Source organism: Vipera berus, assembly GCF_964194415.1.
Source record: "Vipera berus genome assembly, chromosome: 1".
In the NCBI taxonomy this organism is placed as follows: domain Eukaryota; kingdom Metazoa; phylum Chordata; class Lepidosauria; order Squamata; family Viperidae; genus Vipera; species Vipera berus.
Genome location: NC_138202.1, coordinates 66,102,882 through 66,130,866, shown reverse-complemented (window position 1 = coordinate 66,130,866; position 27,985 = coordinate 66,102,882). Strand labels below are relative to the sequence as shown.

The following is a 27,985-nucleotide window of genomic DNA, read 5'->3' as shown; positions in this document are numbered from 1 at the left end:
TTTTTAGGATAATTAGGTATTTTTTTAAAAAAGGAACTTGCTTTGCACAGATCCTGAAACATACAGAAATATTTTACAGCAAAAATGTCTCTAGTATTTCAAGTTTATATTTTTACACAAATCTACACTTGAGTCAGATGGGTAATCTATCATGTGAGGGCAAACTCTGAGGCAGTAGAAATAAAATTTAACCCCCTTCAAATTCCCACCTAATTTTTTGAAACGATCCTCACAGTCCACAAATTACAAAACATCTGTTTCACAAGACTGAACTGCAATATATTGTAATTAACACTCCATACAGTAATGCACATAATACCACTTAAGTGTCAAAATGACCTTGTTCTTACACTGGTCAAATTCCCCATACAAAATTGCTGCATTGACATTAGAAAAAAATACTAAAAATGATCAGTCCACATCCAGGATGAGCATACATTTAAAAATCTGTTCCATGCTTTCCCCTGCTTAAAAAACATGGGAGGTAGAGGGTAAACATTTTCACCTGCAAAACAGACATTTTCAGGGGAATTAACAGGATTGCTTCCAAAACTTTATTCACCTTGCTACAGAATTCAAAACTGGTATAAAATACAACCTATTAGTTGCCTCACTGAGGAGTCCAGTGTATTTAGAGGGGTCCAGGATGAGTCCAGTGTACTTAGAGCAAACATGCTTCCTTATTTAGATAACCCCTGTGCTGCCTTCTGTTTCAGACACTGCTAGAGAAGGCACTATGTTTATATGCTTCAGAATTTCAAGAATAAGTTTCCAGGGGAAGTGTCTGCCTTACAGCCCTGCTCCCCAAAGATATTGTGTTAAGGTGGTGAAATGACAGACCATTCTAAACATTTGTAAAGCTGTAGGCTCAATATTATTCATTCTTGGAAAAGGAAAGAAAAGTGCTGGAGGAACGATTTAAAAATAAATAAGGGACAAGGTCATTTTATAGCAAGTTTAAGACAGACATGATGCCATTTAGAGTTAAGTGAATGAGAATGCCTATCCTTTAGTTACTACGAAAGGACAAAGATCAGACTTCGTTCTTTCAGAAAGTTCTAGTTCAGTCACTATCTAATGCCTCTGGAGGTTGCAGATACATATGACCCAAGCTGACAGAACCATCTTACTTATGTTTCTAGAAATAAGAATCCAGACATTTTACAATATTCATAATATACCGGTAGTAAGAATTTGTAGGAATCCAGATTTTGATTGTCTTCAGCCACAAAATGAAAGGTAAACATTAAAAAGCAGCTAAAAGATGGTGAAAATTTCCTCTCACATTCACATCTTGGGAAAGAACCCTGTCCAATTTGAAGCAGTGTGCACAGGGCAACACTGCCCTTCATCCTATCCTAATCAAGTAAGAATTTCTAAGGAAAAGGTTGCACTTCAATGCTAGATTCAGGTTCAGAATCAGCAGGTAGAGGTGCGTTTCCTGTATCGCTGAATAAGGGGCACGAGGCATTCTGGAAGTCCAGTCTGAAGCAAAAAAGGGTGATCCAGGAGTTCTTGTGCTGTTGCTCGCTCTAAAGGATCTCGTGTTAACATTCGTTCCAGGAAATCCCTTAAAACTGGAGAGGTCTGTTGAAACAAAATTTGATAGTTTTAAGCCAGTTTCAACAACACAAAAAGTTCTTCTAAAATTTTAAATTAAAGTCGCCATTGCTCCCAGAGGTAATCCAAAGTTCTTTTTCGTAAACTTCCAACATCAGAACAAACAACCAAGCATTGAACAGCAACAATAAAACTGTAATTATAGTTTATTTTGCTTTTCCCCCCCCCTGAATTCAAACTTATGAACACCGGCTATTGTACTTGCAATCTATATGCTCCAAATTACAAAATGTTGTACTTGGAACTGAGGAAACCCAGGCTGATGTCTTACTTTGACTAGCCTGCCATCATACACACATGGGTATTGCTTTCAAATCTTATACTTTGCAGTGAGGCCTAGGGACGTGAGAGAATCTGATTACATAATACTGTCATCTAAATATTTTCCCAAATACAAATCCTGGCTGGTCACAAGGCTTCATGAAAGGCTTAGTATGGCGCTTTTTCCAAGCTGACTTTATATAAATAAAAAGTGCTATAGAAGTATTATGATATACAAATTAGATAAATATACATGTTTTTCCTCTCAATCTTTGGCAAACATTGACAAACACACCCAACTATTAAATAGTAAGATTAATCCATTAAACCCCACCAGTCATTTTAAAATACATTGTGGAAATGTTTTATGGCAGGCCTCAAGAAACCTGGAATTTTCACTGGAAATAATATTAGACATTACATACAATAAAACAGATTCCAGTAATGTCTGAAAGGATTTGTGTCTGATGTTACTAAAGACAATAAATAGGAAAGGATAAAAGACAGAATGTTGGAGCTTTTCAAAAACTGTGTCCTATATACTACTGGAGGAATTTATTTATATGATGATATTTATTTTTATTTTTTCAATCCCATTTTAAACCCTTTTAGAAAAGCAGAAATGGCACCAAATCTGATAAATGTCATCTAAATTTTATTTCATATTTCCAAATTAACTCAAACTCATGCCACGGTACATGTGTTAATCTTTAAGGTGACATAAAACTATCATTTGAGAGTAAAATACAATATGAATATATAGTTATTATTCTGAAGGAGCTTTTAAAGTGCCAAAGGCACTTTTTGCAATAAATTAGATAGAAAGAATATTTCCATACTTTTTTTTGAGGCCCATCTATAACGGTTGCTTTCTAAAGGAAAAATCCTTCTTCTTCCACTAGAAGAATTTTGTAGCTCTTCAATTTTCCTCTTTTTAACAGAACTTTATACAAAGAGTAGGGAAAATAGAAAAAGTTGCAGATAAAATATGGATAGATTACACTATTATGTGGACTGCCTTTAAAATTGTGACATATCCTCTCAGAATTATAGCTGTGATAGTTACATGGTTGCAATTCTAAAATACAGAAATTCTATGAAGAATATTTGGCAAAGAATAAAAGGTTAGAGATCTCTGGAGAATATAAGAAGTTCTTGTATTCTTCTTTGGTTATATGCTTCTCCTTCCATTTCCTGTGCCTGTCTCTTTCTTTACAGCATTTTAGAAAGCTCATGTAGAAAGAGTCATGCATAGGAAATGCATATAACCAACCAAAAAGAATACAAGAATGAACTGAAGGAATTGCGCCAGGAGAGCTAAAGAAGAGAATCAGCTGAGGCTTGTGGGAAATGCTTAAAATAACAAAAGAGGTGGTAGGAATATTTCAGAACATTAAAACTTATATTTTACATCTGTCTTCCCTATGAAGAAAGAGAAACCTCTTGCTGGCCATCATTTGCCACTGATGGAAAGACAAGTAGACAAGCAAAGTTGATGACAGAACTGCTAACTATAATCTTTGAAAATCCTGGAGAAATGTAAAAGTCCGAAAAGATTGGAGGAGGGCAAATACTGTTCTTATCTTCAAAAAAAGAAAGAAGAGGATCCAAGAATTTAAACTTGTCAATTTGGTGCCTCTACTGAATAGTGTTGTAAAATGATTTTTAAATAACGTATTTATGAGCACTTGGATAGGAATGTAGTGAGAGCCAGCATTTTTCACAAACAAATCATACCAGTTAAGTCTTATCTCGTATTTGACAGACTTACTAACTTAATTATCAGGGGGATAGATAAAGTAAACCAGCAAAACATTCAACTATGGTTCTCAGAAGATCTTCATTAATAAAATGGCAAAATGAAGGCTAGATGATACAGTTGCCTGAAGGATTCATAGTAGGTTGAATGACAGAATATTTATGCATGTCCCCACACCAGCTTTAAGAATATTCTCAATTGGAATACCACAAGTAATTGCTTGGATTTTGTACTGCCCTAGATTTTTATTAATGACTTCGATGAAAGTCATGATATTGCATTTACCCTATAACTTGAGGTCTTTAGACAAAAGCTGAATAGCCATCTATTCTCATACTCAAGCACATCCTGCACCACTAGAGCTGTAAAATCCAGGATTTCATTTAAAAATTATTTTTTACAGGCTTCTCTGTTAGAAAAAAATATATCTTGCACTCACCACTAGATGCCAGCAACAGTCTGCAGAAGTCACAGTTAAGCTAAATTCTGCCCTCTCCAGCTTCTGAACAGACCTTAGATCTATGTGGTTGTTCTCATAGGCAGAAGAGTGTTACCATATGGTACCATCACATTGTATCTGATGTGCAACTATATTTTAGCTCAGAGGAACTTGCAGATGACACAAAGCTAGGGAGAATTGCTAACACTTTGGAAGACAGACTCAAGATTCAGGATCTTGGCATTGGTCCCTATCAACAAGATGCCGTTTTAATGGTGAGAAAAGTAAGATCCTGTACTTAGGTAGGAAAAACCAGATGCCCAGGTACAGGATAGGAAGTACCTGGCTCAACAGTAGGCCTATGAGAGAGATCTAGGTGTCTAGGTAGACCACTGCTTAAGTATGAGTCAGCAATGTCCTTGCAGCTTCCAAAAAATGCCAATGCAATCATAAACTGCATCAACAGAGGGTTAATAACAAAATCACAGGAGATGATAGTACTGCCCTAAACCACTCTAGTGAGGCCACAGTCGGAATACGGTGTCTAGTTCTGGTCACCATGACACAAAAAAGATGCTAAGGCCTTAGAAAAAGTGCAGAGAAGAACAACAAAGGGGTCTGGAAATTAAATCGTATGATGAATGGCTAAGGGATGTATGTTTACCCAACAAAGAGAAGGCTTAGAAGAGACTGATAGCAGTCTTCCAATACGTGAAGGGAGAGGGGACTTAATTCTCCATAGCACCTGAGGGCAGAAGAAGAAGCAATTCAGTAGAAGCTTGTCAGAGGGAGATCCAACCAGAAAATAAGGAAGAATTTCCTGACAGTGAGAATGACTAATCAGTGGAATAGCTTGCCTTATGGAATTGTTGTTGTGATTCAGGGTCAGCCTGTGGGTTCGGCAGTTGGGTTGGACGACTCAGAGGAGGAGGAGGGGGGTGTTGAAGAGCTTGCTGAGGGGATTGGACAGCTTGATGAGACCCCCCAGCAAGGCCCCTCTCATCTGGTCACGATGCAGACCCAGCTGTGTGAGCCTGACAGCGTGGATGAAGATGACCCACAGCTGGCCCTGTTCAAGGACGCCCGACGCAGGAGGCAGTCAGTCAGGAGTAAACAGAGGAAGGCAATGGGGCACCTCGGAAGGAGGCACAGAGAGGCCACGCCCTGAACTGTATTTAAGGGGAATGTGTGGGAGGGCTGGTTTGCTGAAGGCAACCGCTTGGATTGTTCCTGCTTCTTAGCTCGTGTTTTATGGTTGGTGTCTTGTCTTACTCTGTTTTATGTGAATAAATTTGGCAGGTGTATTCCAGCCTCTTGCCGTTTCTAAAGGGGTTGTCCCTGCCTTTTCTGCAGGGCCGGTAGCAGGCTGGTACAGAACAATTGTGGGTACTCCACTGATGGAAGTTTTTAAGAAAAGACTGGACAACTATTTGTCCAGAATGGTGTAAGGATTCCTGGCATAGGTAGAGCGTTGTTCTAAAAGACTCCAAGGTCCCTTTCAGTCCTATGATTCTATGATCACCAGAATTACTTCAAATATGGTACTTATCACTTAGAAAGCCTCCCTAAGCACAGAAATAGGAAGGCTGTATTATATGCTAGCTTATGTGTTAACTACATGAATATTTGCTTCATTACGAGTGCATACAATTTAAAGAGTGTAGATTTATGGTCAAGTTCAGTTTCCCCAATAATGCCCATTCGCACAACAGCCATAGGTAAGAACAGCAAGAGGAATCCCTTGCAAACATTGTTCAGGCTATTTCTAAATATTTTTGTATATAATATTTAGAAGTGTATTCAGCTGCTACAACATACAGAGTTGGAAATTTTTACAAATATATTCACCTTATGAGAGTTTTTCAATTTGGGAGGAGGGCTGTCACGGAGCCGCTTCATTGCTTGGACCGGAGAATCACTGAAATAGGGAGGTTCTCCATCAATCATTTCAATTACCATGATTCCCAAAGACCAGATGTCTACCTGCCAAAACAAAAGATTGCAGGAGGTGATGTGCAAAAAGATACTGTATTTTCTTCAGAGATAAAGAGAATTTCCCAGCTGAGATACCAAAGAACCTGAAAGATTATAAATTAACCTTTTTTTCTAGCATTACATCAAGAGGGCATGTTTATCTTCCTTTCAGTGTTGTGCCATTGCTTCTGTTATTTATTTTTACATTCACAGTAACAAATTCTGCAAAAATTAATAAACGTAACATTTTTATCATAACAGTCTTACAGTGATGCCAGCTCTGCACTGATGTACAGCTGTAAGCTGCTGAATTAGATGAGAAAGCCACATCAACCAACTTCTTGCACTCTGTCTGAACATGGTTTCCAGCATACTGAATTATACGCATCAGAAATAATAATACAGAGGGCAAGAGGAGACATCGAGTCATACTTTGTCATAATCTTAAAGGGTAGGTGCTAAAAGAGAGTTGGTAAAATATTTCAAACTGCCACCCCTTTCAGGTTCTGGAGCTGTAATTACCTCAGTGGTGTATGGAGACCTCGAAATAACTTCTGGAGCCATCCAATATGGTGTTCCTACTAAGGATTTCCGTTTTGGCACATCCTTGCTGATTTGTGCACAAAAGCCAAAATCAGAGAGTTTCACCTACACAAAAGAAAGCAAGGTAACCTTAGATATCCTACACTGAAAAAGTAGGGGGAGGAAATGGGCACGTAAAGAGACTGTAGGAGAAGACAAGTCCTGCAGGGTTTACAGATTAAAGTCAGAACTACAAAATGAATCTTCTCCCAACAGTTTGATGCAAGTATTAAAGAAATATCACAGAGAAGCCCTCTGGTACTCCACAAAGGGACACTTGTCAAACTGATGTCTGCTTCCCCTGCAACATATTGGAACCATTTGCTTTGGAAGGAATGGAATTACTGTTGAATAGTGTCCTCAGCTCCTCACAAAAGAATATGTGATTGACGGGGCCCAGAAAATCAGTTTCTTCTAGGGGGTCTCTGTAACTGAAGCCCCACCACCATCTCAAAAATGTTCTCCAAAATGGAAAACTGAAGACAGGGTAATAGTGGTGTAGTATAGGTGAATTTTAAGATGGTTTCTATCCCCCATCTCCTCAAAGGGCACTGATCACCTCCTAGACCCAACCAACCATTGCCTCCATGCCCACATAGGTTCTCAAAGGAGCCTAGCAAGGTATGGCTGCAAATCCCATCTAGTTATAGGGTAAAATGTATCCCTGACAAGTGAGCAGGCCCAGCTGGAAGAAAAAAATGTAGAAGTAGGCAATGGTCTAAAGGCCCTGCCTGAGGATTCTAACTGAATTCTCTGAATTGGCTGGAGCTGGCAGCTTATTTACCTTTTAAAAGCAATTCACACAATTGCTAACTGTGTATATGGCCCCTTGTCTAATTTGCTTATTTTAAAGTGTAGATGTCAGGGACTGAACCTTGAATTTTCTACATACAAAAGCACACTTTGCTCCTGAGTTATGGCAAAGAGAAGCCAAGGTAAAAACGCAGGAAATAAAAGAGATGAAAGAAGCAAATTAAGAATTACCCTTCCATCAAGAGTCAAGAGAATGGAGTCACTCTTAATGTCTCTATGAATCACACCTTGGGAATGCAGGTAGGCGAGTGCCTGCAAGACTGACTCACATACTGTAGCAATTTGCTCTTCATTCAGTCTGAAATACAGCAGCCAAAATTGTATATGTAACTTAATTTCATACAGCAACAATTAATTAAATGTTCACTTATAGCACGCATGATATTTATGACACTTCCTGCTTCATTAAGAGTAAGAATTATGAACAGCCATTCTTAAAAAGTAGAGAAAGTAAAAAAATTCAGAATAAGTGATTTGGAATTCCAAAATCAAGTTTTACACACATACTAGATAATATTCTGGTGACAAAACAAAATTTATCATCCTCTTTCCCTGCTCTAGTGGAAAATTACTAAATTAATTTCATTATCAAATTTGAATCTGTGAAAATAGTTCTCAGGACACCCCCCCCCCCAGGAGTTAATTCTTTCTCATGACTAGGCATTATTGATATTCTTATACTCCAAGAATTAAAGCCATTCAAATTGATAGGAATCATCAGTATTCCAACAAATGTGCTATTTGGAAAAGTGCTCCCTTCCTTTTGTCTACTCTGCATCTCCTATCACAGAGTTTCCCTGGGTATCCCTCGTGATATTTAAGAGCCGGCTGAAATTACATTCTTTGGCTGTTGTATAATATGGTGCAGCAAATTGTGCAAAACAAAGCCTGGAGTTATCTGCAATTTATAAGCCACAGGTTCTCTACGCAGAATTTCAGTGACAGAAATAATTTTCTAAATAACCCACCCTAAGATAGGGGGCTTTGAATCAGAAGAGAGGGATTGATATATTCCTGGTTTTTTCCTACCTGATTTGAGAGAGAATGTCTGTAAGAGCTCCTCCTTGGAGAAATTCCATCAGCACCCAAAGCTCATCACCTACAAGATAGCTTTTATACATCTCCACAACGTTGTCGTGCTGATAGTCCCTCATTATCACGACCTGAGAAAAATGACAAAAGACAAATGACATAATTCACACTATGCTTCTTGCTGATGTGGTATATCTCCAATTAGAGGCTTTTCTTTTAGCCTTCCCAGATTGGTGACTTTCATTCTAGGGCTAAGGGTCACATCCCATAATTTCAACATGCATTTCTTCACGTCAGTATCCTTCTATATAATTCAAGCACTGACAAGACATACTACTGGAACAAAGTTATTCCACGTTGCAATCTTTTTCTTTTCCTGGAAATTCTGAACAGTTTGGACCTAAAAAAAACACTCAAGGTTGGAATAGACCAGGGGTCGGCAACCTAAAAAAGAAAAAGAGCCACTGGGAACCGGTTCCATCACAAATTAAAAAAAGAGGGAGCCGCGTGCGTGTGTCCATGCACGCGCATGCGCAAAAAGGTTTTTTGCGCATGCGCGGACGCACGCGGCTGCCATTTTTTAAAAAATGAGATGGAACCGGTTCCCGGTTGCCCGATGGCGACGGCCCGTCTGCAAAGCTGCCGCTTTCGGCAGCTTTGCAGACGGGCCGTGGCAGCTTCCTGAAAGAGCGGCGCCCCTGCCCATTCCGAGAGGTGCGCGCGCACCTCTCCGAACGACCGGAGGTGCGCGCGTACCTCCGCGCGAATGGGCAGCGGTGCCGCTCTTTCAGGAAGCCCGCCGCGGCCCGTCTGTGAAGCTGCCGAAAGCGGCAGCTTAGCAGACGGGCCGCGGCAGCTTCCGCAAAGATCGGCGCCCCTGCCCATTCCGAGAGGTGCGCGCGCACCTCTCCGAACGACCGGAGGTGCGCGCGCACCTCCCCAAACCTTTGGGGAGGTGCGCGCGTACCTCCGTGCGAAGGGGCAGCGGCGCCGCTCTTTCAGGAAGCTGCCGAAAGCGGCAGCTTCCTGAAAGAGCGGCACCGCTGCCCGTTCGCGCGGAGGTACGCGCGCACCTCCGGTCGTTCGGAGAGGTGCGCGCGCACCTCTTGGAATGGGCAGGGGCGCCGCTCTTTGCGGAAGCTGCCGCGGCCCGTCTGCTAAGCTGCCGCTTTCGGCAGCTTCACAGACGGGCCGCGGCGGGCTTCCTGAAAGAGCGGCACCGCTGCCCGTTCGCACGGAGGTACGCGCGCACCTCCCCAAAGGTTTGGGGAGGTGCGCGCGCACCTCCGGTCGTTCGGAGAGGTGCGCGCGCACCTCTCGGAATGGGCAGGGGCACCGCTCTTTGCGGAAGCTGCCGCGGCCCGTCTGCTAAGCTGCCGCTTTCGGCAGCTTCACAGACAGGCCGCGGCGGGCTTCCTGAAAGAGCGGCACCGCTGCCCGTTCGCACGGAGGTACGCGCGCACCTCCCCAAAGGTTTGGGGAGGTGCGCGCGCACCTCCGCCCATTCGGGGAGGTGCGCGTGCACCTCTCCAAACGGGCGGTGCCACTCTCCATTTGGAGAGGTGCGCGCGCACCACTGCCCGTTGGAAGAGGTGCGCGCGCACCGGGCGGCTGGGAGCCGCAAGAGACGGCTCAAAGAGCCGCATGCGGCTCCGGAGCCGCAGGTTGCCGACCTGTGGAATAGACTATTATATCCGTGACTAAATCATAATGATTTTCAGGCACCTCCCACACTACAGTAGCACTATTTTCATTCCTGAAACTCTCAGTAGATTTTTTTAATTTGTGCTTCAGCCAGTTCAAAATGCTGAGAACAGGGAATGAAAATGAAATTCACTGTTCTGGCCAGGATCCTCCAAGACTTACTAACCCCTTTTAAAATAAAACCAGAAAACAAAATCCACAATCCTTTTAGAGGAAAACTGTCAATTTCGCACTTGTTTTTACTCACTAGGTTCTGGAGGCCAGATTGCCAGCATTTTCCTGAAGCTCAGGAATTTGGAGAAAGAGGGGAGAAAGAGGTCCTTCAAATAACAAACTAGAATTACATCATTTTTAAAAAGTAAAACACTTCCCTCCAGCTTTCCAACAATTTCAGCTACATCACAGTTGACCTGGAAATAAATCAGCTTGGTGCTCCAACAGCTCTAATAGGAGGGGGAAGCAGAAGTTCAAAACTGCTTTTAAATTGGCACAGAATCCTTGATGAAAGTGCATGGGAGAGTTATTAAATGGTATGAATATATGGCACCAAAAGCAATCTCTAAAAGCCAAATGAATAATTTTCCTTCTGCGTCTTTTTAGATGCAGTACAACTACATCTCACTGACATTACTCACTATCCATCTTGTGCAAAAAAAGGTTACATTTAATATCTATTAATTTAGTCACCTCATTAAAAAGGAGTTCTCGCCGTTGCTGCTTTCGTAAATCCATCATCTTCACTGCTACCTGCCTTCCAGAATGCTTCTCACGAGCAATACAGACAATACCCGTAGATCCTTCGCCGATCTTGACGTAGCTTTCTAGCATTGTCCTAGGATCTCCTTGGTCCACCACCATCCTCAATGCAGCTTTGAACTGCTCATGAGTTACCACCGCTGGATCCTCGCTGGTTGGCTGTGCTTTAGCATCCAGGGGAAGGTGAAGGTTGCTGGAGCTGGTTTGGGTGTGTCTGTTCCGTGGGGACCCTGCTGGCGATGGCCTACCTTGAGGCAAGCCAATTCTATGTTCAATTGTTGGGGACTTGTGAGGGGTACCACCAGCTTCTGAAATCCTAGCATAATCAGGCACAGGCTGGTCAGAGGGAAGAGACTGGGATTTGGCTGCAGGACTGTGCGGTGAACTCCAGTGCTGGGGTGCCCTGAAGAAGGGGTTTGGCTTGTAAAGAATAGAAGAAAATGTATCGTTAGCAGAACTGTCAATTCAGATAAAGACATTAAATATATTTGAATCAATACATTGCTGGTGCAATCTACATACGTGGAGTTATTGAAACAATTGTTTTGAATGGAGATTAAAGTATTCTTTGTATTTTGAAATAGCATACCTATAGATTGCAGAGGATGCCATCTTGGGAAAAAATTACCTGATACAAACACACACACATTGTAATGAGCACTTCAATATCTAAGTCCAAATTAAAGCATGCTTGATACATAATTGTCTAGTCTTCACTTGAAAACAGAGGGAAGTCACAATCTCTCAGAGTAACTGATTCCATTCTTCAACAACTATTTCTGTTAGGAAATTTCTTCTAACATTCAACAAGAATTTACCTATATTCCCTGTCCTGCACTTTCAAATAGTAGAGAGTTTCTTGAGCTCCTCCTATTCTTCTATTTGAGGAACACCCTCATATGCCACCTCAGTTTTCTTGGCTTAAGTATGTATGCATATGTATGATTGTACAATCATCACCTTGTGAAATTTCACATTTATGGATAGAGCAGGGATGAGAAACAAAATTCTCATTATTTTTAAAGACATATAAAGTGAGTTAAAGAACCTATCACATGCAGTCAACAAGCAAAGCACTTATTATCTTTAGCTGAGTTTTAAAGACTTAAGCATCTTGTGTGGCATCACAATCCCCCTCCTAACTGATTTAGTGGTACTGGAAGTTCAGTAGAGGAAAAAGTTTACACTATTGTACATTCTCTAAAAAATATGTTGCCTGTATAAGCAACTTTTTTTCTTGTTAGTACACCCTTAATACAAGACCAATAGTTCCAGAAGATTCTATTCTGAACACCCAATTATTCAGCTACTACATATATTCCATACTATTACTGCTGAAGGGACTTTCTTTCCCTGTGCCTTTATTCCCTGCTGTTCTCCAACTCTGTAAAATAGAATATAGATATTTTGGTTCCATTTATTTTTACAGAATGTATACAGATAGTCCTTGACTTATCACCACAATTGAGCCCAGCATGTCTATTGCTAAGCAACCCATTTCTTAAATTATGCCTCATTTTACAACCGCTTTTGCAACAGTTGTTAAGCAAATCACTGCAGCTGTGACCAGAATCATGTGGCCATTCAGTGAATCTGGCTTTCCCCCCTGACTTTGCTGGGAAGGTTACAAATGGTGATCACATGACCCCGGGACAGTGGAAGTTGCCAAGCTCCCAAATTTTGAACACGTGACCACGGGGATGCTGCAATAGTCGTAAGTGTGAAAAATGGTTATAAGTCACTTTTTTCAGTGCTGTTGTAATGGTCACTAAATGAAAGGTTGTAAATCAAGGACTACCAGTACAATTACCTCTCTGAATCAAAAAGTAATAAAATAATATCAGAGCAAAGCCAACCCCCACTAAAACAATACTGAACTGAACCGTACATGTCAGACTTAGCTAACAACCTGTCCTAACCCTTGAGGATAAAGGCAGCTGTTCAGGACTCTCTGGAAGGTTAGGAGAGTTGGGGCTGCTCAAATCTCAGGGAAGATCTCTTCCGTAGGGTAGGTGCCATGACATAGTAGACATATTTCCTGGGTCCCACTTGGCGCTGTTTCAAAGAAGGACTCGGACCCCAACAAATCTTATGGGATGAGCAAATACATAATTGGGAATTAGTGGTCCTGAAAAGAACTTGGCCCTATCCTATATAGAGCTTTATAGCTGACCATTACCATCTTAAATTGCACTCAGAAACCTATTGGGAGCCAATGTCAATGTCTTACATGGGCCTACCACTGCATTTTGAACTAACTGCAGCTTCCCAATACTCTTCAAGGACAGCCAGATGTAAAGCACTTTGAAGTAACTTAGGTGTGAGTGACTGAAAGCTAATCCTTGGAGATTTATTTATTGAGATTTATCATTAGCCACTGGTAATCATTGCTAAATTACTATGCAAATCCCTATCTAGTTTTATTCCTCAAAGAATAAGTGGGAATGCAATAAGTGGGAATTACTTGATTTTATCATTACAATAAGTCAGGTTTAATAAACAAGGTATTTGAAGATCTAGTTGAAGATCACCCTATTAATTTAATGGCTATGCTGAGTGGAGAAAGGATTCAGCTGCTATAGTAGTGGATTCTTATATTGTCAGAGAAATGGACTAAATGATCTTCAAGAAGTAAAGTAGAAGAGTATAGAACAAGGGTAGGCAACCTCGGCTCTTTTAGGACTCATGGACTTCAACTCCCAGAATTCCTGAGTCAGCAGATGACTCATAAAAGAGCTGAGGTTGCCTACCCCTGGTATAGAAGACAACTTTGAAGAAAATAGGCAAGAACTGTTACCTAGGCAAAGCAGCTGACACATTTTTTAAAAAAAAATCCAGAAGAAAATGACATTTGGAAACAGTTCAGATAGATGCCTCTCTAATTCACTGAACTATGAGAAGGTGAAGAAGGTACAGCATAATCAGACTTGCAAGAATTTGATATTATAGCCAGCATCCGGAAAAGCAGTTTTAGCTTCCCTGTTGAGTTGATTTCCTGGTTTTGTCTAATAAGATTATTATCAATCTTAATGTTTTATGATTTCTCCAGGCTAAGTTAAAAGTTCTTATCATAATACAATACTAATTTTTCGGGAATATTTAGCCTTACCTATGGCATAGCCATCTACTACTGACAATAATTCATCTTAGGTTATCAATGATGGAACCAGTAGATGCTGGATTAAAGGAGGCCAGGCCATTAATACAATTCTGTATTAATGAGGTGAAAAACAATTATATGTATTTAAGCAAGTATATAGGGTGATAGAAGAGATTATCCTTATTTTGGACTAGTAATATTTACGCTGCAAGCAAATATAGTTAATTATCTTGCATATGCATTTTTTTGTTTTGACTCCTGTGGGTATACATACTGGTAAATGAAAGTATATATTGCAATTATTGTACATTTTGAGTGAGTGCAGAGAGAGAGAACTGTCAGCATGCACAATTACCACTACTTGCCTGATGAAATGTACTTCGCTCATTTCTGTCTACAATATCTTTTCCGTCCAGCTGAGACATGTCCCTGATAGCAAGGAGCGTTCAAATCACCAGCTTTGTTTTATGTATTCTAGGGCACCCGAAAAGGTTCCACAGGTAGTTAAGCTTGGGGTCCCTTTTATAACTAATTTACATTATAAATTCAGCGCATTATGTGCCAATTTTTTTAAAAAAAAAATTAGCACCAGAAACATGCCCATATTTCCATTTATTTCTAATCATTTAATCTAAACTATTATCCCCTTCCCAAGACTACATCCAGACAGTCTCCACTGCTACCATCAAAATTATTGGCTATGCTACCATTTCATCTCAAATGTCTTTATAGTACAACACGAGATTGCAATGATACGAAATCATGGGAAAATAGATCTAGCTTACAAATGAAAGATGACTCTACCAAAATGACAGATGCAAAATGAACTGTCAGCAGAGACCAGATTAAAAACACACACACACACACACTGGTAGGCGTTTGAGGTTCAGTGGGTGATCTGTGGCCTCCCTTGCTCACAGTTCTATAATTTTGCTGTTACTGGGCTCTCCTACCATCATTCTTTTATTTATGAATATGTTCTGAGTCAGCAGGCCTCTCTGTACATATTCTCTTCAGTTTCCTTCTTGTAGTTGGTCCAAGCCAAATTAGGTTAGTCATTAGCAGCTACTAACTGACACTAGAGAACAGCTTTATGATCTCTTCCAAAAAAATTCTGAGATCCTCACTGCAATAATCATTTTTTGAAAAGCAAAATCCAGAACATATCCAAATGGATACGGAAGTGTAAGAAGGCTGGTTGAAATTGAAAAACGTTAGAAATTTTGGAATCATATAAACATATTTATATCCTACCACTACTTAAAAGAGACTAGGACAGTACAGACAGAGATTATCTTGTTTATTTATTTTTGCTGTTACTCTTAAACATCAGCTTGGGCTGAAAAAGAATGGCTAGGCTTCGTGGCAGGACGGTAAGTTGACTTCACATCTTTCTGTTCTAGTCCAATACTCCATCCAGTTTAGCAAGGTTTTCAGACCATAATGCTGTTTACATTTTCATTTGATTCTGAAACATTATTCCATGCTCAGTACTTATTTGAGAAGGCTTTTATCATCGCCAAATGCCACTATAGACAAAACCTTCATTTGATTCAAAGAATATAGTGGCTATGTTAAACTGGAACAGACAACTTCTTTGAGATACAATTGCATTACAGGTAATCCTTGACTTACAACCAGTTGCTTAGTGACTATTTGAAGTTCTGACAGATTTACCTGGGTAAATCTATGGCACCTATGACTCAGATCTGAAGTTCCCATGGTTGGATCCCCCTGCACTTTGACCGCTTGGCAACTGGTCTGCCTTTACAGCCATTTGCAGTGTCCTGTGTTCACATAGCTGCATTTTATGACAGTTTTATGGAAATTGGTTTGCTTAACTTCTGCAGATTCACTTAATGCCCATGGTGATTTATTTAATGACCACCACAAAAAAGATTGTAAAATTGGGTTGCTCGTGTGACTGACCCATTTTACAGCCATCACGAGTTATGGCTGTGAGAGACAGGCTCCATTATGATTGTAACTCAAGAACTACCTGTGCCATGAAGAATCAGATACAACATTTGGAGAATTCCTGAACCCAGTACTACCTATGGGAGGGGGAGGTGCTCAATACGTAGACATGCCTTTTTCTTCAAACTTTCTACACAAATACACCGGTTGCTCCAAGACTCAACTGCTGTAATACTCTCTATATGAGACTCATGCATTACAGAAAGCTCAACTCCAATTCATGCACATAATGTACAGTCAACATTTAGGATATCTACTCAGAGAAAGCCTACATGTATACAAGTCTGTAAATACAGACTTTCCTTTTGTACACATCCATGCTAAATAGGAGCAAATGTTATCTAGAGCACTCACATACAGAGAGCTCCACACAACTTTGTATCTGTATAGGGCTCCTCAGAGAAAAGCATTTGAGTGGCATGTTCTTATGAGAGTTATGCCAGCTACTTGCTTGCCACTGTATGCAGCTCTATGGAACTCACCCTGATTTCACAACCTTACTCTATGTGTTCCACTTAACACAGCACCTCAGGTAATAGGGACTTAAGAGTAGGGACAGAGCTTATAGATTGCAGTAGAAGCAGCAAGGCTCAATTATTTCTGGGCTTCATAGAGAACCTAGAAGCTGAAGAAAGGTCTTTGTATATGTGTATATGTGTATGTGTGTATGTGTATATGTATATATGATTGGTAAATATAACAACCGAGGATATGAAAAGACACAACCAAAAATATAACAGTGGTAATAAAATCAGGAAAAAATATATATAGAACAATGAATAAACGAGCAACATTTGTACAAACTAAAAATAAAATAAATTGTTAATATCAAACTAACTCAATCCTTTTAACATTATTAAATCTAGCTCTGTAGGGCATTTATTATTCCATTTTCTCAGTTTGGGTGCAGTATGTTATTTTGCTACCTCTCTTATTCTGGTATATCGGAGAGGAAAAAAAATTGTGCAAGCATTTCTCCTTCTCCATGTCTGACAGAAAAAAAAGTGTAGCTAGAAGTTAAAACATTTAACAATTGCTAACCTTGAATGACATCCAAAATTTTCTATCTGCCAAATAGTAGACCTGGTCCTGCCAGATTCAGCGCTATTTTCTGAAAATGTGCCACTTTCAAGGCAAAAGAAATCATTCAAGTCTGACGAGCACCAAAGGGAGTTTCCTCATGATGCAAATAGTAATGCCAGACCACATTTTCATTTGGAACTTAGCACTGGTAAAAAGACTTAATCTTTCCCTTTTTGCTCTGTAGTACTAGTCTCAACACGCTTCCATTGTTGGTTATTTCTGCTTCAAAACAGATCAGACACACTAAATGCACAACTCAACAGATTGGATAGTTTGGCCCTGGACACTATAATTTTGCAATCAATATAGTTACTAAATTGCCACCTCACGAATAAGCAAAATTATTCTGGAATCAATAATGTCAATAAAAGTAGTTATTGAAATATTTTGTAAAACAAATGGTCTTAAGCTGTTTTAATCAAGACAAGAAACAAAATTATTACTAGAGAACTTAATTCTTTTGAAAGCAATTTGGTAATAATAAAAATGCATAGCAGAGAAGTTGGAAGCAATGAAAAAAAAATCCAAGAAACAGTATAGGTGCAAAACCCACAGTAATTTATATTTTTCCAGCCAGAATCATTTTCAGAGGGCTATGAGTTTGCATGAAGGAATAAAATGGCTGGTGTGGAAATTGCATTATTTTTAATTTCTTTCTGATCATTTCTCTGCCCCAGCTAACGCCTCTCCCCAACTTTCTAGAGCAATGTTTTTTCCATTTAGCTTATGTTTTATGTAATTCTTATATAAAGGTAAGAAATGTATGTTCAAATAAACAATGACATTGACAGACAGAAATGGATAGTTGGTAAGTGAAAGACATGCATATACATATACTGTGCATGTGATAATATGTGTTGAAACTTTAACATCAACATATGTTTAAGGCTATCTTCACGATATAAATATAACCTCCTGAAATGATTTGCAAGTTGTAAGAAGAGGAGTTGTAAGAAGATTCTCAGAGCGATATTTGCTTTGAGAACTGGAACTTGGAAGCTCTCAGGCTAGAAAGGTACTAATATAATACCTTCTAGGGAACCAAGCACACGTACCTTTATCTGTGGGTTGTTTCCAATCTTATTTGAAGGGTTGGATGACGGGAACACAGTTCGCAACAGCCTCCGCTTCAAACTGTTTTCCCTTGATTTAGAGCCAGGACTACCTTCTCCAGGTGGCCTCAAATTAGCTTGGCTCCCATGGCAGGGCTGATGAGCGTAGCTCTCTTCGGAGTTTCTTCTTGCTACAGCATCTTCTCTGCTTACTTCAGGAACAGGGACGTATTGCTGGTGCTGAAAACCTGATGAGAGTGGGGCAAAGTGGCTATTTGCCCCTTGGAACTCTGAAGGGTCAAGAGACTGAGCTTTCATGACTAGGCTGTTGGAATGAGCCTGCCCGTCCAACATGGGCTTGTAATCAGGCCATAAGGTCTGCCTTCTAGACGATTTACTTCCACCGTTGCAGTTGAGGTAGTTTCCATATTTGTCCGCCCAGTCTGGTTCAGCGCAGTGTAGGTATATGTCAGTTGGTTCATCTTCTCCTAGAAGTCCTAGCGACTGGGCTCTTCTCCTGCTAGTAGGGCTCTTACCCCTCAGGGTGTTAGAACTGATGAGGGAGAGCTTCTGGATGTCATTGAGTATTCCAGAGATATATCCTTCCACTTCAAATGTGCTGGCTCGCACAACCGTCTACCACAAAACAATTAATTAATTGATTAATTGAGGAAAGTCAATGTCATCTGCTCATTCATTAAGAAAGGGGATATCTAAATCTGGGACAAATTTACACATATTTCTACAGACTGTATGTAATTAGTGAACTATTCCTAGTTCACTCTGAAAATATAGATCCAGGGAGAAAACCACATTTTTATTTACCGCATAGTGCTCAACAACTAAAAAAGTGTTTGGTGCTACTAACAAATCAGGTGTTACAGAGGCTATCCAAAAGTGAGGCTAAACTTCAAAAGAGAGCAGATCTACAATACATTGATTTGTGTTGCCTACCACTGTTTTTAATTCCTAGTTTGAAGCAATTACTAAGGTCCAGTTCACACAAACACATGCAAAAGAAAAAGAAAAAAACATGTAGCTTACAAGTTGTCAAAGCAAACATGCACACTATGAACCAATTATCTTTGATACACAATCTATTTTTACTGCCTGCTGCTGCTTTACTGGATAATATGTTGAAAGGTGAAATGCAAGTAAATGTTCTTTTTTTTACATCTGTTATAATGATATCTCAAATTCTAACATCATAATCCATCAGATTTATTGGTGTGAATAAACACAAAGACGAGATATGCACATTCAATAATAAATAAAAATAAAAGGAATTCCTTTTCACAGGAAATTAGTTATAAGCCAAATAATTTCAACTATGCAAAGATATTGACTTGCAACACAATAGCTGTGTTTTCCTGCCCAGACACCTACCTCTACATTACCTGTCTTACAACTCAGCCAACTGATTTACATAGGAAATCAGAAGCTTAAGAAGCTATTAATATTATTTATTTCTCCAAAAGGAGATTCAATATAACAATGCCAACCACTACATCATTTCAAAACAGCAAAAATGTTACAAACTGCGGACAAGTGATTGTGAGATGCTGCAACAGTTGTAAATGCAAGCTAGTTACCAAGTGCCTGAAATGCAGTCATATGTCGGGGTGGGAGTGGGGGTTGGGGTGCAGCACATTTCACAAGAGCTAGAAGTGCTTTACAGGCCATAAAATAACTTCTCCAAGGCTGTTGTAACTTTGAATGGTGGTAAGTGACTGCTTGTTAAGCGAGGACTATCTGTATGCTTTTATTGTACACTATTAGCCATATACAGTAGAATCTTGTGATAGGGTGATCCACCAACCTTTGCAAGGAGTCTAAAAAGCACGGTCCATTTTAGAAGACAGTATTTGACATAGCTTAAATAGAGCAAATACTTGCATTTTCTAACAAGTGTTCCGTCCTCATTTTCATCTCCAGAACACTTACCATGCATTATTGAATTTATGGATAGGTTGTATTTTAGGTGCTGGATTCATTTAGGAACTGTATCCATACACAGATAATTAGAAATGCAAATAGTCATTTAGCGACAATTGGAACCAGCAACTCAATCATTAAGCAAAGCAGTCACTAAATAAAACTGTGACTATGCTTATAATCTTACTGCAGCTTTCCTTTGCTTTACAGAACTGTGAAAGTCGAAAATGTGAGGATTGGTGTAAAGTTACTTTTCATCATGGTCATAATTATAAAAAAATTGCTAAATTGCTAATTGCTAAATTATAAAATTGCTAAATGAGGACTAGCTGTAAGGGATAATTTTTGTTTAATTTTTAAAATGGTTTTGGTAATTTATTTCCCAAAAATCAAAATAACTTTGAATTAGAACCTTGAAGGTGACTAGATAGACCTTTGTTTATTCAGATCTGTCTCATCTATGTGTTGCTTGCTTTTTAGTGGTTAATTATATAGTTCAGTATTTTTTCTGTCTACACTAGACTTCACTAGTTACTTAAGAATGTCTTCCAGTTTATTCTCTCACAAGAAATATAGAGACATGGGCTCTAGTATTTCCGTGGAATGAAACCTGGCTGGGTGACTCTGGACCAATCATTCTTTCTCAGCCCAACCGACCTCACAGTAATTGTGGGGAAAACAGGAGATGTGAGCATTATATATACCACCTGGAGTTATCCAAAAAATATGTATACTATTATTTATAATCATAGGTAAAAATGGGGTATAAATCAAATTAATAAATAAATAAGGTCTTTCAACAAAGCTCTCAATGGCTGGGTTTACATATCACACCAATTTGAACACACAATTTGTTCAGAGTAAAATTAATCCAACTCAAAATAGCTGAAGTCACATATTATACTAAAGCAAACAAAACAAACCACCTTATGACTTAACACAGCTTAGAAAGATGGCCTGATGATTGAAAGCATCTTAACACGATGTCTGATATGTGATAGCACATTCACACATTTTCTTAAAGCTAGTTAACTCACCCAATATCAGAACTGTGTCATGTATAACTCATCTACATTTTTACAATTCACCAGCAAAACCTCCAGAATACCCTGATCTATATTACCAGTAAACTATGGCATCCTAGCAAAACCTGATCTATATTGTTTGCCTGGGTTAAAAACAAAAGCAAACAAAAACAACCACCCAATTTTCAAGAATGATAGAAATGGTCTAAATTCAACCTAAAAAATCTTTCAATTAGGTGCTTTCATGGGGAATTATCAGCTCTCCGTGCTCAATATATGTAGAAAATGAAAACCTAACCACTGTCAAATTCACTTTTGTATATATAAAAAGTGATTCATGTATTCTCCATAGAACGGGATCTCTGGAAATCTGTGGTTATTAAAATCCATAATGGAAGAGATTTACTCCCACAGACAGATTAGCTTATTACAGTCCTTTCCTGAAATGCAAGAAAGAAAGAACTGTCATTAAACAATCTTCAAACCTGATCAACTGTGACTTAGTCAATGAAGTATGATTAAAAGCAATGTATAAACCAGATCAATACCTAAATAGTCAAGATGTAATAGACTGCATTAGAATGGAAACCATTCTGAAAAAAACTTACAAACTGAGAAAATAAAGTTCTCCAAAACTTTTGGGAATGCAACTAAAGGGCATTTTTAGATGGCTTAAGCTTAAGATGGCAGGGACTTTCCAATGTCAATATCCTGGTCATGAAATTCCCTTCAAAAGAAGGAAAGAGCTGCCCTATACAATCGTCTTATATAAATCCTGCCTGCCTGTTTACTTTCCTTCTCAAATATGTCTTGCTGTCCTAATCATAAACTCTAAATGGTTTACAATCAAGGAAAAACACCATAAAATCATAGAAATTTATAAATTTATAAAATTGGTCTACAACATAATTCAAAATTACACAAGCTGGATAAAAGATAGCAACCATGGCAAGATACAATGGAAAAGAATAATCTCAAGTATTTCAGCAAAAAAATAGAGTGACGCCATCAATATTTCTCTCTCTCACACACATAGAATCATAGGGCTGGAAAGGACATTGGAGGTTTTCTAGTCCAAATTTCTGACCAAGACAGGAATCCTTATACCATCCCAGACAAATGAATGTCCAATCTTTTCTTGAAAACCTCCAATGATGGAGGCAGGCTGTTTCGATTAATCATTCTCACTTAGTTTCTCTTTAGTTCCAGGTGGGATTGCTCTTTAACAAGCTTCCACTTTTGGACAATAAGTCAACCCCCTCATCTCTGTGATTGCCCTCAAGTACTGGAAGACATTTATAGCAATTAGCACTTAAACTTATATACCGCTTCACTGTGCTTTACAGCTCTCTCTAAGCAGTTTACAGAGTCAGCATATTGCCCCCAACAATTTGGGTCCTCATTTTACCGACCTCGGAAGGATGGAAGGCTGAGTCAACCTTGAGCAGGTGAGAATTGAACTGCTGAACTGCAGGAAGCCAGCAGCCAGCAGTCAGCAGAAGTAGCCTGCAGTACTGCATTCTAACCACTGCGCCACAATGGCTCATGTCACTCCTAATTCTTCTCTTCTTTAGACTAGACCAGGGGTAGGCAACCTCGGCTCTTTTATGACTCGTAGACTTCAACTCCCAGAATCCCTGAGCCAGCTTGGCTGGCTGAGGAATTCTGGGAGTCGAAGTCCACGAGTCATAAAAGAGCCGAGGTTGCCTACCCCTGGACTAGACGAACCTAGTTCCCTTAATTGTTCATTGTATGATTAAGTATGCAGACCTCTTATCATCATTCTTGCTCTTCTCTGCACTCTTTCTAGGGTCTAAAGCATGTTTTTTGTATCATGGAGACCAAACCTGGATGTTGTATTCCAAGTATGGCTTCATTAATGCAGTATAGAGTAATACTACCACTTTTCTTGATCTTGATGCTATTCCTCTATTGATGCAACCTAGGACTGCGCTGGCTTTTTTGGCAGCTGCAGTACATTGCTCTCTCATACTTAAGCAATGGTCGACTAGGATACCTAGATCCCTCTCACATTGACTATTGTTGAGCCAGGTACTGCCTGTTCTATATCTGTACATTTGATTTTTCCTGCCTAAGTGCAGGACCTTAGGTTTTGCAGCACGGAACTGCATTTTATTGGATAGGTCTATTTCTCTAGTCTGTCAAGATTCTTCTGAATCTTGAGTCTAAAATATTAGCAATTCTCCCAGCTTGGTGTCTGCCAATTTGATAAGCTCTCCTTCTATCCCCTCATGTAGATCATTTATGAAGATGTTCAAGAACACTGAGACAGAATCTTGAGGAACCACACAGCATGTTTCTCTCAATGTAGATGTAGCTTTGTTGAGGGCTACATGCGGAGTGCGGTTTGTCAGTCAATTGTAAATTCATCTGGTGGTTTTACCGTCTATACCACATTGTTCTATTCTACCAAGAAGTAGGCTATGGTCTACTGTGACAAATGCCTTACTGAAGTCCACGTACACTATATCCACAGCATTGGATGCTTGATTTATCATATTCTTGAACTACTAATTTAGTCATTTTATCAAAAAAAAGACAATAAGGTTTATTTAGCACAATCTGTTTCTAACAAACCTGTACTGGCTTCTATTAATTGCCTTGTTTGTTTCTAAGGTAAAAAGGTAAAGGTTCCCCCGCACATGCGTGCTAGTCGTTTCCGACTCTAGGGGCCAGTGCTCATCTCTGTTTCAAAGCCGAAGAGCCAGCGCTTGTCCGAGGACGTCTCCGTGGTCATGTGGCCGGCATGACTAGATGCCAAAGGCGCACGGAACGCTGTTACCTTCCCACCGTAGTGGTCCCTATTTTTCTACTTGCATTTTTACGTGCTTTCGAACTGCTAGGTTGGCAGAAGCTGGGACGAGTAACAGGCGCTCACTCTGTTACGCAGCACTCGGGATTCGACCCGCCAAACTGCCGACCTTCTGATCGACAAGCTCAGCGTCCTAACCCACTGAGCCACCACGTCCCTGTTTGTTTCTAGGTGCTTACAAATCTGCTGCTTGCTTATCTTTTCTAGGATTTTCGCAGGTATTGGTGTCAATCTGATTGTTCTGTAGTTTCCTGGTTCCACTTTATTTCTTTTTTTGAAAATTTGGAATCATATCAGCTCTTTTGCATTCCGCTGGCACTTCCCCCATCCTCCAGGAGTTCTGAAAGACTTTTTTTCAGTGGTTCCAAGATCACATCTGCCAGCTCCTTCAGAATCCTGGGATGTAAATCATCTGGTCATGGCAATTTGAACTCATCAAGTGAAAAAGGTGTTTTCTTACTAATTTTTTGCTTATTGTGACCTGTTTTCCTGATCTGACTCCCACAGTGGTGTTTTTGATAGGATGGATTATTTTTTTCCTTTTTATGCAGACACAAAGAAGAAATTAGGCAGTTCTGCCTTTTCCCTGCTGCCTGTCACAATCTTGCCATCTTCTCCTATCACAGGACCTATCATTTCCTTGACTTTCTTCTTGTTCCTTACATATCAAAAGAAACCTTTTTTGTTATTTTTGCATTTGTTACAAGTCTTATTTCATTCTGATCCTTAGATTTCCTTAAATCCTTGCAGATTAGGGCTATTTTCTGATACTATGCTCTAGTTATGAACCCCTCTTTCCATTTTTTACATTTATACTTTTTGTCCTTCAGTTTGTCAGAGATCTCTTTATGCAACAATGCTGGTTTCATCTGGGACCTCTTTTTTCCCTTTCTCTTTGGTATTGTGTTTGATTGGGCTTTAATAATCTTATTTTTCAGTTTCCAAAATATCTTGGGTTATTTTTCCTTTTAGGATTTCTGTCCATGGAATCTTTCCTTTCTTAATTTGTTGGAATCAGCTCTCTTAAAATCTAAAGCACTAGTCCGACTTTGTTCAGTTATCTGTATCTTTGTTATGATCAAATCTAGTATGATATGTTCACTCTCCCTGAAAGTTCCTACAACTTCCATCCCTTCTATCATTTCATCCCCGTTAGTAAGGATTAAGTCTAGTGCAGCTGAGTCTCTGGCTCCTTTCTCTATCCTTTGGGTAACAAAGTTGTCAGGTAGGCATGCCAGCAACCTGTTTGATCTCCCAATTGCTTCAGAGTTTGTCTCCCAGTTTATGTCAGAGTAGTTACAGTGGTGTGTTTCCTGCATTCCTGTATTTTACTGAATACCAAAATGTTTATCTTTTTCCTCTGCCTGGTTGGGTGGCCTATGGTATACACCCCTTTCCCAATATCCCAAGAGGAGAAAATTAGAAGAAGCATATCCACCCAGACTGAATGCACAGAATGGGTAGATTTTACTGTTCTTTCTACACAGCAAAGAAAATGAGTTGAGTCTTTTTAAATATGTCCAGTAAAAGCATAAGATAGATAAATGCACACTAAAAGTAAACTGCTCCTTTGACATGAGATGAAGTGAATTCTAGTCAATGCCATAATTCAGCCTCCTGATGTACTGAAACTAGAGTTCTCAAGATTCCCACTATTTAGCCAAGAGTACCAATTCTGAGGAGCTGTAGCCCCAACATACCCAAAAGACGTCACATGGGAAAAACTAATATAATCAGGGCTTTTTTTCTCATAGAACGCTCAGAACGGAGTTCCGGCACCTTTTTTGGATGGAACCTTGTAGGGTAGGCAAGGCAGGTTGTATGACATGTGTGAGTTCCGGCACCTTTTTCTTTTACAAAAAAAGCACTGAATATAATCAATGTATTAGCTTTCAGGCAATACACAGCTCTTTCCAGATTTACTGTAAAATACTAATGCAGAGATCTACCACTGGAAAATATTTGCCAGAAACCTTCCCAAACAATATACTTAATGAATAATATTGAAGTTTGATGAAGTTCTGATCTGCCTCTCCAGCAATTTTTCCCCCAACTCTTCAACTCTTATTCATGTCTGCACTTTTTTACTATGAATACTAACATATTAGTATACTAATATACTAACAAACCCTGCACTGGAAACTCAGATGCCTGGTCAATGACTCAACCCACTCAATAAATTCCCCAGAACAATTTCTCCAATGCATCAAAAAAAACCAAGATCAACAAGGAAGAAATTATGGTCTCCTTCATCATCACTGCTCTCTTCACCTTGATTGACATCGACTTGGCTAAACAAAGCATACACCACCTACTCACTAAACACCATATCCACAAGGATGATGCCATTACAGAACATTCCATGTCCACAGAAACCATCATGAGACTTCTGGATCTATGCCTCAACACATACTTCAGGTTGAATGGGAAAATCAACAAGCAAGTACAAGGTACCCCAATGGCATCACCCATATCAGGCCTAATAGCAGAAGCAGTCATGCAAAAACTCAAATCCATAGCTTTACCCACTATCCAACCAAAATTCTGGACATGCTACGTCGATGACACTTCATTATCATCAAGCGCTCTCAAACTGAAGAAACACACCACCTATTCAATAACATATTACCTGGGATCAAATTCACACGCAAAGAGAAAACAGACAACACACTCCCATTCCTTGACATTGACATAAGGAGACAATAGAAAACTGGAAACCTGCATCTACCACAAACCCACACACAAGGATCAGATCCTCAACTTCACCAGCAATCACCCCACCACACAAAAAAGGTGTGTCCAGACCCTGTTCAGAAGGGCAAGGACACACTACAGCACCACAACAATAAGAAAAGCAGAAGAGAAATGGCTGCTTGATGTCTTTCTCCAACACAGCTATCCAAAAAACTTTGTATTCCGAAACACAGCACCCAAACCACAGCACACCACCCAGCCAACTACCACGTAAAAACTAACCCTACCATACACAAAAGGGGTGTCAGAAATGACAGTCAGAATTCTCCAACCCCTAGGAATAGCAATAGCTCACAAACCCACAGCCACACTCTGCCAGGAATTATCCAGAACCAAAGACAAGATACAGAAGGATGAAAGAAACAATGCCATCTACAAAATCGACTGCAACCATTGCAACCAATTCTATATGGGACAAACTTCATGTCAATTAAAAACCAGGCTCCACGAACACCGGTTGGCACTCAAATATCATGATTCCAAATCCTTAATCTCTACACACACCGATACCAAACAGCACCAGTTCGTTTGGAGCACACAAAAATCATCGACCACACTACTACCCACCACGCTTGTGAGTTCATCGAAGGCTGGCACTCCACAAGCAATTCTATCAACAGACACACTGACCTACAACCAGCCAAGGATCCCCTCAGAATCCAAATCAACCGCACAGCCAACCAGAGACAGCACCAAACCTCAACCAACCCACGTAAGCGCCCCCCCACCAGCAGTTTACTACCGAATGACCCTGACCTGATATAATCTCCCTATCACAAAACTCACTGATGACTCACACCTGACCCATCACAAGACCCTCACTCAACAGGCCCACTCCTGAGATCCTTATAAACAGAAGAACACAGACACTGACATCCCCTAAACTCCGCTGCAGATGTTACCTAGCCTGGTAACAAAACGTTCAGAAACCAACCCACAAGCTCAGAGAATGAACCTTCACCCTCAACTAATGTATTAAGCTGCATGGAATACCTTGATGGGGGCAAGGGAAGATTCATACATACATATGTGAACTAGATGATTAGAAAGTGTTCTGGAGTGTGCTAATATTTTCTTCTTACCTTCATAGGCTGAAGCTGCACCCGGGTAATCCTTGAAGGGTCTACAACAGGTTTGGGGCGTTTCAGAGTGTCCAAAATATTTTGCCATTGAGGTGGCAAGCCAATAAACTTCCCTTCCTTTGGATCAAAGGATGTGTGTACACGATGTTCAAAATTCTGAGGAGCAGAGATCTCAGGTCGCTTCTTTTTCTTCTTGCGAAACAT

General features: G+C 39.8%; 1 protein-coding gene across 1 annotated transcript; it reads right to left on the bottom strand.

Moving 5' to 3' along the window:
• Positions 1-4: 4 nt before the first annotated feature.
• PAK6 (p21 (RAC1) activated kinase 6) lies at positions 5-27,985 on the bottom strand (the record flags this gene model as incomplete). Its single annotated transcript, XM_081313723.1, has 8 exons — positions 5-1,587; positions 5,928-6,062; positions 6,576-6,701; positions 7,620-7,746; positions 8,478-8,611; positions 10,872-11,360; positions 18,156-18,788; positions 27,782-27,985. 8 exons carry the CDS (start codon positions 27,983-27,985, stop codon positions 1,420-1,422), a joined length of 2,016 nt encoding a protein of 671 aa, XP_081169849.1. The 3' UTR covers positions 5-1,419.